Source organism: Drosophila montana, unplaced genomic scaffold, assembly GCF_035044405.1.
Source record: "Drosophila montana isolate Dmon_TW-CO22-7 unplaced genomic scaffold, ASM3504440v1 contig_3416_1, whole genome shotgun sequence".
NCBI lineage: Eukaryota > Metazoa > Arthropoda > Insecta > Diptera > Drosophilidae > Drosophila > Drosophila montana.
In genome coordinates, this window is record NW_026998301.1 from 234,902 (window position 1) to 252,768 (window position 17,867).

The 17,867-nt window shown below is 43.2% G+C and overlaps 3 protein-coding genes across 3 annotated transcripts in view; all 3 read right to left on the reverse strand.

Moving 5' to 3' along the window:
- Nucleotides 1-9,626, reverse strand: part of Lgr4 (Leucine-rich repeat-containing G protein-coupled receptor 4) — a 41,626-nt gene extending 32,000 nt beyond the window's left edge. The window contains exon 1 of the mRNA XM_064691227.1: nucleotides 9,428-9,626. Coding sequence (XP_064547297.1) covers nucleotides 9,428-9,446 — 19 coding nt within the window. The 5' untranslated portion in view covers nucleotides 9,447-9,626. The remainder of the gene's footprint in view (nucleotides 1-9,427) is intronic.
- A 1,576-nt stretch (nucleotides 9,627-11,202) lies between these two features.
- Nucleotides 11,203-13,079, reverse strand: LOC135434590 (uncharacterized). Its single transcript, XM_064691198.1, has 3 exons — nucleotides 12,423-13,079; nucleotides 11,523-12,363; nucleotides 11,203-11,453 (listed from the first exon to the last, which is right to left on the reverse strand). The coding sequence occupies exons 1-3, from the start codon at nucleotides 13,077-13,079 to the stop codon at nucleotides 11,203-11,205; spliced, it is 1,749 nt and encodes a 582-aa protein (XP_064547268.1).
- A 1,988-nt stretch (nucleotides 13,080-15,067) lies between these two features.
- On the reverse strand, nucleotides 15,068-17,695 carry Coq5 (ubiquinone biosynthesis protein COQ3, mitochondrial). Its single transcript, XM_064691188.1, has 4 exons — nucleotides 17,407-17,695; nucleotides 16,891-17,340; nucleotides 16,098-16,516; nucleotides 15,068-16,033 (listed from the first exon to the last, which is right to left on the reverse strand). Exons 2-4 carry the CDS (start codon nucleotides 17,042-17,044, stop codon nucleotides 15,731-15,733), a joined length of 876 nt encoding a protein of 291 aa, XP_064547258.1. The 5' UTR covers nucleotides 17,045-17,340; nucleotides 17,407-17,695; the 3' UTR covers nucleotides 15,068-15,730.
- Nucleotides 17,696-17,867: the final 172 nt, after the last annotated feature.

The window sequence follows — 17,867 nt, forward strand, 5'->3', positions numbered from 1 at the left end:
ATTGTCCTAGGGTTCAGCCTCAAGCTAGAGATGGACGCGTGCTCAAATAGCCGAAAGCTTGGGCATAGATTGGGTGCCATAAGATTTCCAGCTTCTAGCTGCTTTAAAGTCGCTTCTTCCACAAAAAGATTAAACTAAGCATATTTATAGTCTCTCTTCAAAGTTATCTATCTTCAGGGTCAGCTCCATGCATATATCGATATATATATATCGATAAATCGATACTTCTACTTATTATTCCATAACGTTCAAATATAATAACATTCAAAACCAAATCGATTTATCGCTATATTTTCATCAATTATTTACATATATAGATATATGTTATATTGATATATTATACAATATTTTGTATATCGATATATTTTTGTATATGATTCTGATTTAATGACGATATAGAGAAATAGTAGAAGGAATTAGGAATTAGGTCTAGCCAAAAAGCTTGACTCACTTTTATAAATCCCGACGGTCCCGATTTGACATGCTTGGAAATCTATCAATGTCAAATGCTTTAAAAATATATCTAAAAAGCTTTAAGAATCAGAAGTGTGTTTCCTGGCAAGATCTGGAAACTTGTTCGCTTTAAAGGGCCAGCTTTATAGTTTCCAGATTTCAAAAGCCAGCCAAAATGACCCGAAGAAAAGCCGAAGGCTGTCTTCATGCTCCTTTAAAGTCGTGTTCATACGTGTTCACGTTTATTGCGTTCATCCATGACTTCACGCCAATTATAATATCAGGGTTTGAGCCCGAACATAGCTCTTAGGATCGTGCTCGTGTTGTTTTGTTCCACGTCGTGTTCGGTCGTGTTCGGTCGTGTTCGCTTTGAATAGCTCCCGTTGGTTTGCTCTCGCTGGCGTCAATCTGAGTTGGCACTCATACGCACTTTCTTAGCAGAACGCGACACGAGCACCTCGTGTTTCCCCAAGCAGCCTCGTGTCTCGTGTGACCAGACACGACTTACGCCCATCTCTAATTAATGCCTTGTCCTGGCTTCCTTATGCCCATTCGCATCCCGTTAAATTAAGCGGTTTGCTGCCCCACACACGATACTTTGGCTGCGCCGCCTTTACGCTTCAATCAAGAAATTACGCATGACATTTTTCATCGGGCCAACACACACACGCACACACACACACGCACAACCATGGTATTTGCCACTGTGCAAATATTTAATTTTTTGCCTATTCCCAGTTTATTTTCTTTTCGTCCGTTTACTTTTTGCTTGGCGCTTTTTTATGTGCTTTGGCTAAAAGTCAGAGTTTGACAGTGACAGACAACCGAAATCCCCCGCTGCCCGCAACGCTGCATCCGCATGTTAATTATTTGAAGCCAGCCTGACATTAACATGTCTGCATTCCTTAACACCTACCGCCCTGCCCCACACACGCTTCCAATATGCTCAGGATTGAGCTGCCAGCACAGAGTTCTTAACTCTTTAATCCGATGGGATTATTAACAGTTCCAGTAGAGTTTACGGGCAGCTGCTAGTTTTACGATTGCGATTTTGCCACTGGTGATTTTGTTATGTGAAAACTTAGTTCATTTACTTCAAATTCGTAGTTTAGAAATTTGAGTGTATTTTCGTTTTTAATTAAATTAATTTTTAATTTCCTCAATAATATGTTTGCCTAGTCAAAGTTATACTACATAGAGCAGCTTCCACCCATTTTCCACCTGTCAATGTGAATATTGCATTTCGTATTCGTAACAGTTCCTTGAGCTTTCCATATAAAACGGGTTTAAGAGCAAACCGAACCAACCCGTTTCCGCCCATTTTTCACGCACAAGTATGGATTTATGCCAAAAGTTCCATTTCATCGCTGACATTTGAATAAACACAAATAGTTTTAACGAATTTCTGGCATTCCATTTGGCATCACATTAATTTAAATAGTCCAAAACACTTGCTAAGCCCCAGCTGAGCACACGACTTAAACGTTTCGGCAAAGTTTTGTCAGCTCTAAGCTGCCCATAAACGTTCATTTCCATTCCGTAAATTCCCTTTGAGGCCGATTGCAAAAGTGTTCAATGTTTGGCAGAAATGGCTGTTAGGCTCTAAAGGAACACGTTCCTATCATTGGTCTTAAGTGCTTGCTACCAACTTCCGGCTGTCATTTTGGACAGCTGCTTTAGGCATAATCCACATGCTCATAAACAGTTGGCATCAATTCCTCACAGACAATCACTCAACGGGGATTGGCCACAGATAGGCGGCCACAGCGTCCTGCCCAGCCTTGGCTGGCATCACTTAGCCCAATTGCGAGCCGCCGACAGCAGCCACTGGGAGGGTATGCCAGAACGGATATGTTCGAGCTTTCACTTACATCAGGGGACCCTCATTGTCGGGGGCCTAATGATGCGTAACCTTTTAGCCTGTCATTACACCTGCCGACAATTCAATTAGGCGACGGGCTTTGTATTACCGAAAATAAAAACTTGGGTTAAGAATTACTTTGGAGCACAGCAAAGCAAACGGCGAGTTGCGACGATACCCTGTACTTCAATTCACATAATTGCATTTACCGTTTTTTACATCGAATCGTTAATCTATTTAAAGCACATGCCCCGGAAAAATGGAATATCAAATTCTTGAAAAGCGCCGAGCAAAAAATAATCGATATTGTGTAAATTTCATTTGCCAGGGTATACATGAAACTATATATCATATTTCAGCTCGCCAGCTTTTATGAAATGGATCGAAGAATTTCCATAAAAAAATGCGTTATAAATTATTAAGAGCAAAAATTGAAGTAGCTTTTGGCGTATTTCTTATGCTCGATTTTATGCGTGTCAAGCTGGAACACAATTAATTCGGGATGTCGCTAAAGAATCGCCCAATATCAAATTCATTTGCTTTCGTAGGGCATAAAGAAAGATGCATACCAAATTTCAGGTCGATAGCCCTGATAAGCCCTGAGTTCGCATAGGCAAGCAGTTCAATACGGATAGATCGAACCATTTTCTTTTTAACATAATTTTCTATTCAGTTTTATAGCCTGCACCTATTGCAAAGGGTTAAATGGGGTATAATGGTTTTCTGTTGTTAATGTACGTAACAAACAGAAGGAAGCATCTCCGACCCCATAAAGTATATATATTCTTGATCAGCATCAATAGCCAAGTCGGTACAGGGTATTCAGGATTCATACAGATCGGCTGCTGTTTAAGGCTGAATCAACTTTTGCTTTATGCGTGCGCCTGGTTACAGGGTATTCGGGATTCATACAGTTTGGCGTTATATTAAAGCTATTGAAGCTCGTTACAGGATATTCAGAGTTCAAATAGGTTGAAGAGGGATTAAGGCTGAATCAACTTTTGCTTTATGCATGCGCCTGGTTACAGGGTATTCGGGGTTCATATAGGTTGGCGTTATATTAAAGCTGGATCAACCTTCTGTTCATGCTTGAGCCTCGTTACAGGGTATTCAGAGTTCAAATAGGTTGAAGAGGGATTAAGGCTGAATCAACTTTTGATTTATGCTTGAGCCTGGTTACAGGGTATTAGGTTTTCATATAGCTTGCAGGTAGATTAAAGCTGGGTCAACTTTTGCTTTATGCATGCGCCTGGTTACAGGGTATTCGGGGTTCATATAAAGCTGGATCAACCGTCTGTTTATGCTTGAGCCTCGTTACAGGGTATTTAGGCGCATGGCGTTGATCGGGCTTGGTTTGTGTTTTCTTTTTTTTTGTTGTCGCATATGCCTGGCACTTGTCACTTGATATTGGGGTTTAGTTTTTGGCGTCGATTAGCGAAGACCGAAGAACCGGCCCTGCGGACGGGGTCGGGCCAGTTGCGGCTACGTCATTAGCTGCACATCTCGGGCGGCAAATGTGAGCGGAGCGTCCATAAATAATGATTGCCGGCTATATGGGCCGGTATTCAAATTACAAACAGCCGGGATTACTCGACCGACACGGTTCCGGATGCCCAGCCCCCGCCCGTGTCGGGGGCATCAGCCGCGGGCGACACGCGCTTAAATGGAAAATCGGGCAGCATTTTCCGTGTGGCAGGCAATGGACGTGGCCGCAGACTTAGCTCCGGCCAACTAGTTATTATTATGGATAAACGCGCGAGCATTTTATTTGTTTTTTCCTGGCGCGCTTCATTTTTCATGGCCCAGCCAAAAGGATTTCGAGTTGTGTACTTTTTGGGCGTGGGTGGCGAATTGTGCGAAAAGAAAACTTTGAAAGTGGCCCAATAAAAACGGCACCTTCGTTTTCCAAGTGAGGTGGCAACTATGCAGCTAAAACAAAACTATTTGAGGTTATGTGAACAGTGTGAACAGAGTGCAGCTGCGTTCATACCAAAAGTTCTCGACAAAATCTAGTTGATGGAAGATGTAGAATTTACCTGTTATTACTTTTTTTTTTTTTTGGGATAGCAACTCTGTTGTATAGACAAAAATAACTGTGCTGATTGACTGACTGATTAAGTGGCTAATTGAGTGATTGACTGACTTATTGATTAACTGACTGATACAGTGATTGACTGACTGACTTACTGAGCGATTGATTAACTGATAGACTGATTGACTAACTGAGTGATACATTGACTGAGTGGTTGATTAGTCAGTCAATCAGTGATTGATTGAATGACCTTAATGATTGATTGACTAACTAAGTTGATTGGTTGATTGAGAGACTGACTGATTAAGTGATTGAATGAGTTACTAACTGAGTGATAATTTAACTAACTGTCTGAGTGTTTGATTGACTGACAGACTGAGTGATTGATTGACTGACTGATTGACTGACTGATTGACTAACTGACTGACTTACTGACTGGCTGATTAACTAATTGATTGTGTGATTGATTGATTGACTGACTGACTGACTGATTCACTGATTGATTGGTTGAATGTTTGACAGGCTTACAAAAAGACTTATTGACTTGCCAAATAAACTAGCTGATTAGCTTACGGGCTGAATGATTGACTTCCAGCATGACTAACTGACTGACTGATTGACTGAGGGAAAATCTGTCTGACCAAGTGATTGATGATCAATGCACAGTCCGACCGATTACTGTTGCCAAATGTGATGTAGGTGCACGCTAAGCCCGGACTTGGGGAAATTCCAATCCAAATTCATCTTCAAAGAACTATGTGAAAATTCATTTGAGACATGTTTCAGGCTCTTCGGTATGTCCAACCCTCCCGGGTGGAAAACAGACATAAAGGTTGGACGAACGAACGTTTATTGTTCGGCTTCATATTCATCTACAAAGCTTTTCATTATAAACGAATTAGTGCGTATTTCGTCTTAAAATTAGTTTGCATTTCATTATTCCATGAACGAATTTTCGAAATTCTGTAACAATGTGGCAACAGCAATTTGCTGGTAAAACTCAAGAGCAAATAAAATTTAAGCATAACTTTAACAGGCAGAGAAGGGAACGAGTACTTTTAGCCTTATCTGCAAACTGTAAAACATATTTCATACATTTCATCTAAACATTGAGCTTGAGAAAAGTAAAAAATAAACAAGTAAGAGGTTCTAGTCGGGAGCTCCCGACTAGGGGATACCCTAAACCATCTTCTTCCGACAGGCGATAGGTATAAAATGAAAAATACTTTATATATATATACTATTCTAGAAGCTACATGTCAAGTTTGCCGAAATTGCTCCAAAATCAGGATTTCGATATCGATTTTTATCGATTACTTGGAAAAGGGGTAACTTATCGAATATCGGAAAGAAGCTCGATCTGCGCGGGGACTAGGAGGACCTACAGCTTTCAAGTCTCTAGCTCTTATAGGTTCTGAGATCCTTGCGTTCATACATACGGACAGACGGACAGACGGACAGACAGACAGACGGACAGACGGACATGGCTAGATCGCCTCGGCTATTGATGCTGATCAAGAATATATACACTTTATGGGGTTGGAGATGCTTCCTTCTGCCTGTTACATACATTTGCACAAATACATTATACCCTTTTTACCCATTTTCAATGGGTTCAGGGTATAATAAAGTTCCTAATTAATTGATTTTTGAAAGTTGTTAAATTCATTGCCAAACCGAGTTATGTTTTATGGAAATATCGTGAAGTTTAACGTGCTTGTTAACTTTAACAAGCAGATGAGAGAGATAAAAAATTCAATTCACATTTCTCTCAATTGCAATTGACAATTGTCTATTGTATAATATATATTATTTATTATATAATTCTTGACATTTAACACTTAAAACAAAAAGAAAAGGAAAATGGGAATTTAAATTATTTTTATTTTGAAATTGTTTGCCTTAAATCAGAGATTTGTGTGGCTTTTGATGTGTCCGTCCATTATTTAATTATTCTTGTATTTATTTTCGGCTTATCAAGTGATAAATAAATATTTGCTCCCCAAATCTCACCTCGGATTCATTTCATAATTAGAAATTGTGAATCGGTCAAATGGCAACCGCAACAATTTTGGGCTTGCGGCCAGGCTTTGGCTTTACCTTTGCTCGGCCAACATTTGAACATCTCATCATTTGCCATTTTCCATTTTCCACATTCTATTTTCCATATAACATTTATGCCCGCCCCGCCTCCCTCCACCGATTCGCTTGCCCTTTGGGGATTTGCGAGCAGTTTCATTTGAAAGATCAAACAGCTGTTGGGTAACTTAGGATTGTAATCCTCACACCGCATTGCACACACCGATTGCCGTATTAGCTGGACCCCAGAGGGGGCACGTGGCATGTGGCATGTGGCATCAACTGTGCCCATTCCCGCGAGCTGCTGGATTTGCATAAGCTAATAACCCAACTTTAAGCCTGGACACAGCGACTGGGCGAGCTGAAGCCACCAACGAACTGGCCACAGCAGCCGCAAGTGCAACAAACATCACACACACACACACACACGCACACACACACACACACACACACACACACACGCACACACACAATCGGGGCTTTCATTTTGCCCCACGATAAATCTAAGCGACACCACGCACCGCACACTTACACTTAATGACGTTTTATTACAAATTTAATAGAGTTACGGCAAATGAACGAAACGAAACGAATCTGAGCGCATATCAACGACATTTCCCATACCCTGCACATTGTTCTCATTTTGGGCGCCGCCATTTCTGGTCATCGTCCATTTAATATCATCATAAATTAATATGCAAATTACGAATTTCATTTAACCCAGCGACAAGAAATTGAAATTGTGTTCGTTAACATACCCTATACTAAGTGCATGCGGGTATATTGGTTGTGTGCAACAGGCAGATACACTGTCTGGACCTCAGTCCTGGAAACAGGTCGAAAAAATAGAATTTATTTCAAATGATCGATATCTTACGCCGTGTCCACGAAATCGATAAATTTAGGTTGTAGATTCTTGTACTTTACACACAGCTTTAAAAGATATCAATTGAATAACTTATAAGCTGAAAATTTCATAAAGATCGGACAACAAGCACCGAAGTTACTCACGAACTCAGATCTCAAAGTGGAAAGAAGAGGAAGTTCGAATAATTGTATAGGCAGCTCGGCGCTGGGCTCAGGGTATCTCCGAGTCGAGCACTGCCGCATAGAGCACTCGCTAGTTTGTTCCCATTATAAACGGAATACTCCCCGGCCACACTTCACACCCTGCAACGCATATAAGTACAGCTGGTTTATTGCATGAACTTTATAAAGTTGCGGGTTTAACAATATAAATTATCGAGTATTGGGAAGTTCTCTTCATTTTTACAGTAACAGTTTACAGAGTTTTAACTAATTAATAAATTTTCATCAAAACTCTTTTTAATTTCTCAAAGATTTTGTAGATTTGCCCAACCCTTGCTCTGCAATACTTCAATCAAGAACCGAATCAAACATCTTTCAAAAATGCTTGACATTTTCCAAAGTTTTATAAACAAAACTTATTTGACACTTTATTTTAAATTTGTACGGCAAATCAAAAGATTGCTAAATAAAATGTTTCTTAAAATATACCTGCGTATAAATAAATATGAAGATGTCAGGTGGGATACGAAATTGGGTCACAATATGGCCGAAAATGTGACTGGTTAATATGAAGATAATTAAATGTGGCTTTGCTTAAATAGACATTTGCCAATCCTCAAGAGAATTCAAGGATATTTCATTCCCTCAATCCATTTTACCTACTCCCAACTATGTTATGTTTCTATGTTATACTGTTCCTAACACATCTCTTATGTTGTCTCTACTTTAGTTCTCAAATGTGTTCCCTGCCTTACTCTCAGCACTCACTGTTCCACACACATTTTTGTTTTTAAATTGTTCCTCAGTTTTTTTCCCAAATAAATTCCCAGATTTGTTCTTTAGAGTTTTATTTGTTGTCGTTATTTATTTTCTTTCTCAGCTCTTTCTGTCACAATATCCCCTTTTCAATGCCCAACTCTTTTAACTTTTTTTTCTTCACAACTTCATAATTTGTTCTCAACTTTTTTCTCAAATCTGTACCTCTCCTTACATAAAAAGTTGTCCTTACGATATTTTCATTACTGTTTACAACTCTGTTGACAGCCCTGTTAGCGATCTGTTCCCAGATACGATTTCAGCTCCGTTTTCGGCTCTGTTCAAAATTATCTACCCAAATATATTTGCTGAGTCATATATACACCAAAGTTCTTAAATGTGCCTTGATCACATTTGTTAATTTTGCACTATGCCACGCAATATTTTCTGTTAACTCTTTTCGTTCACCGCTGTTTTCAGATCTATTTTTAAATTTGTACCTAAATCTGCATTTTAATTTGTTCCTTATACCCAGTTCTGAATTTCAATCTGTTCTCTGTTGATTTTACAGTATGCTCTACACTGTTCACAGCTTTGTTTCCAGCCCTAATCTTTAATGCATACTCAACTCTATACTCAACAACAATCCCACATCCGTTTACATATCCCATTATTCAGTTTCCGGGATTATTCTCAAATGCGCTCCCAATTTAATAAACGGTTCTTAACTCTGCTTTTCATCGTTTTGTCAATTTGGTCCCAGCTCCATTTAATCTACCCAACTCATTTAAGCCTTATTTCTATTGTATTCTCAATTTTATTCAGCTTTATATTAAACTCTGCTCATTTCAATCTGTTCTCAGCTGCTGGCAGGCTGCTCAAAACTGTTGCTATTCGTCTTGCTAAATCTGTACCCAACTTTGCACCCAACTCTTTTCCCGCACAACCTAGGTGTTCCCCGAGAGTCGCCCCGGCTGACCCCACCACGATCTCCTGGGACAGACCATGTAAGGCATCCAGTTATTTGGGAGCTGGCTGCTGCTCCACATGGCCAATGTCTCTGCCAGATTGTGGGGCCCGGCGCGTTTTGTTTTTATTGATCGCCGAATGCTGCCAACATAGCGAGTATATAAAATAATTGTATTGAATTGAATACCGCGATGTGTTCCCAATGCATAAACAGTCCGAAAGATTTTGTTTATTTGCTTAAGACTTACGCATCATCATTATCGTCATGACAGATGTGGCCACTGGCCACAGTGGACTTCGAATTGGATTTTCTTGGCTTTCTGCTTCTTTCCCTTCTTTTTCTTCTTCTTTGGCTATCCGAAAATCCAATAAACAATCAACACAAATCTTAAGATTTGTTGCGAATCAAACTGTGAAAAAAAAACACACACACACACACACACAAACACAACAACAACAAAAAAACAAACACAGAACGCGTCACGCTTAACGACTTTCCACTGGAACTTAACTGAGATCAGTGCGCGAGCAGTTCGAATTTTCGGTTTTGGTTTCGAGTTCGATAGAATTCGAATTACGTTTCGTATCTAATGTTAAAGTTTCCTGCTCCTTTAAACATTTTTGCTGAATGCGCGCATTCGTTGGCAGCGCGCTCGCGAAGCTAACGGTAACAACTGAGGCAAGCGAACGCTTGCAACATGTGGCATGTGCTGCCGCTGCCGATGTCGATGCCGATGTCGATGTCGATGCCGGTGCCCGACGTCCGACGTCCGATGCCGAAACGTACTCAATGAACAAACAGCTGACAAATTTATGAATGAAAAAAGCTTCAAGCGACAGCCGCAGCAGGCGTCAAGTTCAAGGTGAAAAGCGTCGCGATGAAAGCTCTTCGCTCTTCATTTTTTTGTTTGCTTGCCAAAGCTCAGGAAAGTAACGGAAATTAACCGTTCATCTTTGAACTCGGAACAAACGTGCATTTTTAATACATAACAAAAGTAATAGAGCCAGAATTAAGGGATATTATTGGCACGCCGAAGCTTAAATACCCTTTTAGACAAACAGATAAGTGAGAACAGTGAAGCTCGTAAATGCTGAGTTTGATGCAATTTTCTTGGGAAACAGAATATTTTGATACACAAAAACTCATTTTTCGATCGGTTCTTCCTATAAGCTATATAATATAGTAATGCGATCTTGTTAAGACTCGACTCGAAAAATATTGGCTACAACAAATTTGTATTCTTTGGCATAGCGTAATGAAAGCATGCAAACCTCTAACTCTTACTTGAATTCATGAGAATCGCATAGTGAGGCGATATTTCATATATGGCATGATTTTATTTTTTGCAGCGCAAGCGTAAAATAAACATAGCTTGCGTTAATCAGAAGAGGTAACAAGTGAAACATTCTTCACCTCTGCATACTGTATGAGAACCTTACTGAACCCACTTTGGTGTTCTCAGCTCTTGAAGCTATTGTAGTTAATAACAAGGACGCGTTCGTGCAGACGGGCATGGCTAGATCGAACTGGGTCCAATTTAAGATACTTCCCACTGTATTTAACATTCCTGTGCACAAAACCAGTATACCCTTTTTTGCTAATTTATTAGGGTATAAGCCAACACTGCTTATACACTGCTTTCATAAGCACTGCTTGCAATTCTCAAGCTCAAGTGATGAAGAAATGTTTCTGATTCAAAAAGATCTATTCAAGTTTTACAAACTGAACTTTGGTCTTTATTCTAGCTAGAAAAACGAGGGATCTTCCAGTTTTGCTAGAACAGGCCGTGACTTCAAAGTTTGTGGCCAAATCTCATGTAATATTCCCAATCTTTTGCTCGCTCTCCAAAAAGAAAACCCAAAACTCTACGCAACTTTTGATAAATAACTTATTTAATAATAATTTAATATACATGGAAGAAATATCATGGATAGAAAGACAGACAAAAAAAAAACAAAAAAAATTGTAGAAAATGTTGACAAGATGGACTCCAACAGGGGGGGGAGAGGGGTGAGGTGTCGCTTAGTAGGGCTGATAACTCTGCTGTTGTTGCTGCTGCTGCTGTTGCTGCTGCTGCTGCTGCTGTTGCTGCTGCTGCTGTTGCTGCTGTTGCTGCTGCTGCTGTTGCTGCTGCTGCTGATGGGCTAGATTTGCCTGGGCGAAGATGTGCTCGATCTCGGCATTGCTGAGCTGATCGAAAATGTCCTGGGCCCCGTGGCCGAAGCTGGCGGCCGTCAGCTGTGCCGCCTGGGAGTTAACGGGCGGCAGATAGCCTGAGAAGCGCAAAGAGAGGCGTTGCGTGAGGGATTGGCAGCAATTGGCTTGGACTGCTTGATACTTACCATCAGCTGGCGCGCTGCCGTAGGGCGGCAATAGGGTTATGGCTGGACGGCTTGGCGTGGCTGGGGGCTGGTAGAAGACCGGCTTCCAGGGCTGCTGCGGCTGCTGGGGCTGCTGCGGCTGCTGAGGCTGTGTGGGCTGTGGGGCGGGCTGCGGCTGCTCGGGCTGCTCCGACTCCGGCGTATTGGGTATCTGCGGCGAGGCGATGGCCGTGCCCGTCTCTGGCTGCACGGGCGTCGATCCGGGCAGTGGCACTATGCCGCCCGGAAACTGCGCCTCCGGCTGCCCAAAGCTGGGCGGCTGCTGGGGCAGCGGTGGCTGCACGGCGGCGGGAAAGAACTGGCTATTGGGTGGTGCGCCGGGCGCAGCCGGAAACGCGGGCAACGAGGGATTGGCCGGCGTGGCGGGCACAGCTGGAGCAGCGGGCGTGGCGGGCACAGCCGGAACAGCGGGCGCCTGTGGGAACTGCGGCACCTGTGGGAACGGGAACTGCGGAATGCTGAAATGTGGGAACGTTGGGAACTGTGGGAACTGCGGGAACTGCGGAATCTGCGGAATCTGCGGAATCTCCGGTATCTGAGGTATCTGCGGAATCTGCGGAATCTGTGGTATCACGGGCACTTCAGGGTTGGTGGGTGCGGCCGGAACTGCAGCTGCTGGCTGCACAGCGAACGTGGGCGCCGAGAATACGGGATACTCGGCGACGGGCGGGCTGGCAGCGGCAAAGGTCACGCCAGGATGCAGTGCAGCCACATGCTGCACATGCTGCACAGGCTGCACAGGCTGCACGGGCTGAATGGGTTGAACGGGAGCAGCAGGAGCGACAGCCTGGACATAGGTGGGCTGCAGGTAATCAGGCCAATTAGCGTGGAGCGTGGAGTAACTGCAGCCAAAGAACTTACCTGATGGTAATGCAGGGGCTTCAGCGGCCGGTGCAGATGCTGATGCGGATAGTTGACGCTGTACGAGGAGACGACCGCATTGCCCGGACGCAGCACATACGAAGGCGGCGCAGCCACAGCGGAGGCGATGCCACCAGCAGCGGGCAGAGCGGGAACAGTTGTGGCAGCGGGCAGGAATGCAGACGCGGGCGCAAACTGTTTGATGTGATAGCCGCCCAGGGCAGACGGATACTTGATGAAGCCAGGATGGCGGTGGGCGGGCGCAGCGGCCAGAAAAGTGGCCGCCGCGGGCAGCTGCAAGCTATAGCCATACTGGGAGGCATAGGTGCGGGCGGGCCAGTGCCCGGCGGCGCCATGCAGTATGCCACGCTTGTGCTTGCCGGTGGCCAGCGGCTGCTCCTGCTGCGGCTCCACCGACGCCGGCGCCGTCTCCGACTGATCCGACTGCTGTGGCTGCTGCTGCTCCGCGGCAGGGGTGGTGGCCACCGTGGTGGGCGTGGTGCTGGCCAAGCGGCTGCCTTGGCGCAGACGCAGCGAGCCGTGAACAGCCCTGCCGCTGGCCAAAACAACGCCCAGCAGCAGCAGCAACAGCAGCGGGCAGCATCTGCTCCTGGCACTGCAACTGGCACTGGCACGACCTGAACTGCGGCTCATCATGTTGTTGGTGCTTGGTAATCCGTTTGCGACTTTCGATTCGATTCCGTTTCGGCTGGCTAACTAGCGAATGGTTATTGGATTATGTCAACGCGTCGATTGTTGCCAAGAAAATGAAATGAACTTCCTTGGTGTTTGTTGTATTTATAAAGCGGATATCGACGTGCACCGCCGCCGGTACCGCCGCCGGCACCGCGGCTGCATACCAAACAGCCCTCACATTTCGGCTGTGGTGCACTGCACGCTCATCGGCATGGCCAGCCAGTGCGGCAATTGGCCAGTTTATGACTTTTACGCGTCCATTTCACCTGACCCGAACGCTGGACAGCGGCTCATTATGCTAACGCCAAGCAGCCCCATCTCTGGCCCACAAGCTGCTCTGCACAGTGGGCCGAAGCAGGTGTTAACTGAACCGAACCGAGCCAGTGTTGAGAAAGTGTCAGTAATCAAATTGAGACAAATGCTTGCTGTAACGTGTTCCATTCCCATTTGTTCCACTTCATTCGAAACGATGGGAACGATGGAACACGTGCTTAATTCTATTAATATTCCATTTGCATTCCAACAATAATTCGATTTTTATTTGACAAACCCTGTTTTAGGTTCGATTATGTTCCACTTTCAATTGTTCCGCTTGCTGCTTAGCGTTAATGGACATTTCATTAAAATTGAACCCGATTCCTTAATATTTTTGTACAAAAACATATATTTTTGCTTGTTCAATAACATAATGTAAAATGTCATCTTTAATTTCCATTTGTTCCATTTATTTCAGTTGCTGTGAAGCGAAACAAGCGGAATATATTTAAACAAATCTATATTTTATTATTTGTTAATCTTCGTGCTCCCCCTGCTTCTATAATAAGTATTAAAACTTAGTAATTTTTAGTGGTCCATTTCCATTTGTTCCAGCAGCCAAATGAACTAGTTGGAAATGAAACGTATATCAGACAGGCTTTAAATATTGAAACAGCTCACTTTCCGTTTTATTCCCGTTGTCTCTAAATCAAAATACTTGTTAAACTTAGTAAAAACCCATTGACGTTCCATTTCCATTTGATCCACCAGTTCTTTTTGCACTGACATTGCCAATTGGTTATAAAATGTGTCAGAGCTAGGCCTTAAGCAGTGACAGTGTTCCATTTCCATTTCATTCCCGTTGTATTTAAAATCAAAATTAATTGAATATCTGCATAAAATTGTTAAGTAATTTAGTTGGTGCTCGATTTTTGTTATATTTTTACATGTTCCTCTGGCTTTCTTATGATGGCGAATTCTTGAACATTTGAAGGCGTTTTTCCATAGTTTAAAACGTAAACAAATCAATAAATTATAATATATTTTTAAAAATTTAAGAATTTTAAATGGGCATTATAAATGAATTTTAGTTTCTGGAAGAATCTTATTTCAGGCAGTGCTAATATTCGTGCCACCACTGTAGTAGTAAGGCGAGCAGAGGCCTCTATTTCACTGTCTCTTTCTCTCTCTCTCTCTCTCTCTCTCTCTCTGTCTGTCTCTTTCATTTATCGCATTAGTTTTTCTTGCCAGTCTTTGTGCTGTTGACCACTGTGCCCTTGCGGGGGTGGGGAGGCCCGTGCGCTGTTGTACCACTGTGTCTGTCCACCTGTACAGGTGGTACGTTTCTGCACGTACGAACAAACTTTTGTTTTCATTTTGTTGCTGCTGCTGCTGCTGGCACATTTCACTTTCAGGCGCTGGCCAACAGGTGCCTAAAAAGGTAACTCGCACAGTTGATGTCATATTTTGGGCCATTTGATGCGATCGAAGCCTTTTATGGCCCGGTTACATCACGAAGTGCAGCCCATCAAAATTTGTTTAGCGCCCCAACGAAAAACTGGGCCAATCAAAACTGAGCAAAGTGCTGCCAATTTGCTGCAGCTAAGCAGCGAAAGCAAAAAATCAAAAATCACTTTAAATACCTCGCTAAACTATCAATTAGTTTGTGTGGATCGCAATTGATTTGAACGCGATTCGATTCGATTTTGATTTTATTTGTTTGTGCTTAGCTTTAGTTAAAATTCAACATTCACACGCATAAATTTCACTTGCACTAAATTTGATGTGCCTGTGGGCAAAGGGGCAGGGCGGGGCCAGCTCATATCTCAGGTGGGTGTGGCCCAACGGGTCTAGGGGAGTGAGGGGGGGGGCTGGCAATTGACATTATATCACACACATTTCGGCTAGCGCATAAGCCCAATTGAATTCCCAATTAGCCGACATTTTCACTTTTGTTTTGTTTCTTTTTGGAAAATCAAGCTGGAAACTGATTTGGAATTTTGATGTGTTTTACATATAACGCGATCTATATATAAAAGGTGGCCCCCGCAACGTCAAGGTCTTTCCCAAGCTGGCCGAGGCTTACAATAAGCCGTCGATCAATTTTGGCACATGTAATATGTTAACACTGTTTTGTATAAAACTTTGATTTGAACGAGCGCTATGTAAAACGAAAACCATAAAACAAAAAATTGGTGGGAGAACGTGTTTAGCATGTTTAAAGAAAAGGGCAAAATCATAATAATACCAAGTAAAAGAAAGGGCAAACTGTGCCAGCTGCGCGCGCGCGACGCAACAGGACTTCGAAATTTCGCTAAGGTGTGTTTTGTGTACAGGAATATTGGAATACGTGCCAACTACAGCTTGAAGCCGGAGTGTATGCTGACAACGCCAAAGGTTAGATTCTCGTAGGCCACATGCGCGAAGCCGGCCCGCTCGATCATGCTCTTGAACTGCTCCTGACGCGGAAAGCGTCGTATGCTCTCAACCAAATACTGATAGGCATGCCACTGGCCAGCCAGCAGCTGACCCATTGGCGGTATCACCTGGAAGGAGTATTGATCGTATAGCCACTGCAGCGTCTCGTTGCTCAAATGGCTGAACTCCAGGCACATGAAACGACCGCCGGGCTGCAGCACGCGATACGCCTCGCTCAGAACCTAAAACAAGACACATTAGCTCCGTTAGCTCCGCAGTCTGGATTATAAGGCCCGCACAGCTCACCTTGTCCACGTGCGTGCAGTTGCGTATGCCAAAGGCAATGGTGTACGCAGTGAAGCTCTCGCTCTTGAATGGCAGCTTCTCGGCATCGGCACACTGCCAGTCAATGCTGGCATTGGGCAGCCGATCGGCGGTCAGGCCCAGCTGGCGGGCACGCTCCTTGCCCACGTTCAGCATATGCTGATTGATGTCCGAAACGGTTACATGACTGTCACGCTGTTTCGGATTTGGCTGCTTGGCCAAGTACTTCAGATACCGAAAACTGATATCGCCCGTGCCGCCGGCCATGTCCAGCAGCCGCATGCCATGCTCGGGGCCCAAGCGCTCAATGAATATGTCCTTCCACACGCGATGTATGCCCATCGACATGGCATCGTTCATCAGATCATACGACTGGGCGACCTGCTCAAACACCTCGTGCACTGCATGGAATATAGTTATAAATTAAATGGTTTTTTTTTTTAATTGCATTTGGCTTCGTTAAGTACGTCTGTTTCTATGCAAGCTAACTTCCCAGTTCTACAGAATTCATTTCATGGACATTTCGGATCGGAGCACAACATCATATAGCTGCCATAGCTATGAATCGGCTAAAAAGCTAGTAGTGTATGAAAAGCTAATTTATTCTTTAAGACATCTTCACCCAACTTGAACCACGCTTCTTAAGCAAGCGCGATCGGACCACTTAAGCATGCAGCTCTCTCTTAGGGTATTTGTCTGCAAGGGTATTTAGTGTTCGGCGTTGCGAGATCAGCTGTTATTTCTTGTTTATTTGTTTTATGCTACATTTGCTCACCTTTCAGCTCCTTTTCGCTTTCCATCACCGTCTGGTAGCCGAAATGCGTTGTCTGTTCTGTGCCGCCGGAGGCTGTTGTGTGACTGGCCGCAGTTGCGGACGTGCGTCTGAGTAGGAGCCTGGTCAGGTTGCAGAGTTTGCGTGTGTTTTGCATTGTTATTTAATACAGCTTAAAGCTAATTTAGCTCAGTGAATGTTCTATCAAAATTATTATGAAATAAAAGAATTTGGACAGCGCGACGGCGCTAACAGCTGTTGGCTACTCGTGCAGCTATAGTTGTCCCTGTCCCACTCACGGTCATTCGATACATGTGCGTGAGCTATCGATATATATATATTGTTATGGTATTTATAAACATAAGGTTACGCGGCAATTAGCATAAATTCAAAAACGTGTAATTAACTTAAGCATAAAGTGTGTCGAATTGAATTTGACTTGTCTTATGCAGACTACAGAATGTGAAAATTTATTTAGAATTTGATAAACATAAAAGTGTTTGATTATATTATGCTTACCATGATGCGAATCAAATTCGTATAGTATTGGATAATGTGAGTCAAATACCAATTGTACATTAGCACATGAATATTGGCAACCACAAGGAATGCAAATAGAAAGCAAGCAAATTGATAAAGCCTGATATTGTTCGGCTGGTCCTCTGGATTCTGAGCCGGAAATCGGTGCCGATCGCAATACATTGGCAAGTACAAGCCCAACACGACGACTGTGATGATAGCATATACCATATATCCTTCCATCCTCAAGATGTATAAATTTGATTGTGTTTTTCAATTTTACAAATGGAAAGCTAAAGCTTTCAAATAATTGACAAAAAACTGTGGCCTGCTTTGACAGAATTCAAACGAGTATTTTTAATCGATAGTAGGCCGAGCTGTACATTTTCCTGGTTTTATTTTACAGCTGAACTGAAGCGAGCTGGTATTTTGCAGTAGCTGCACGATGGTCACACTGACCC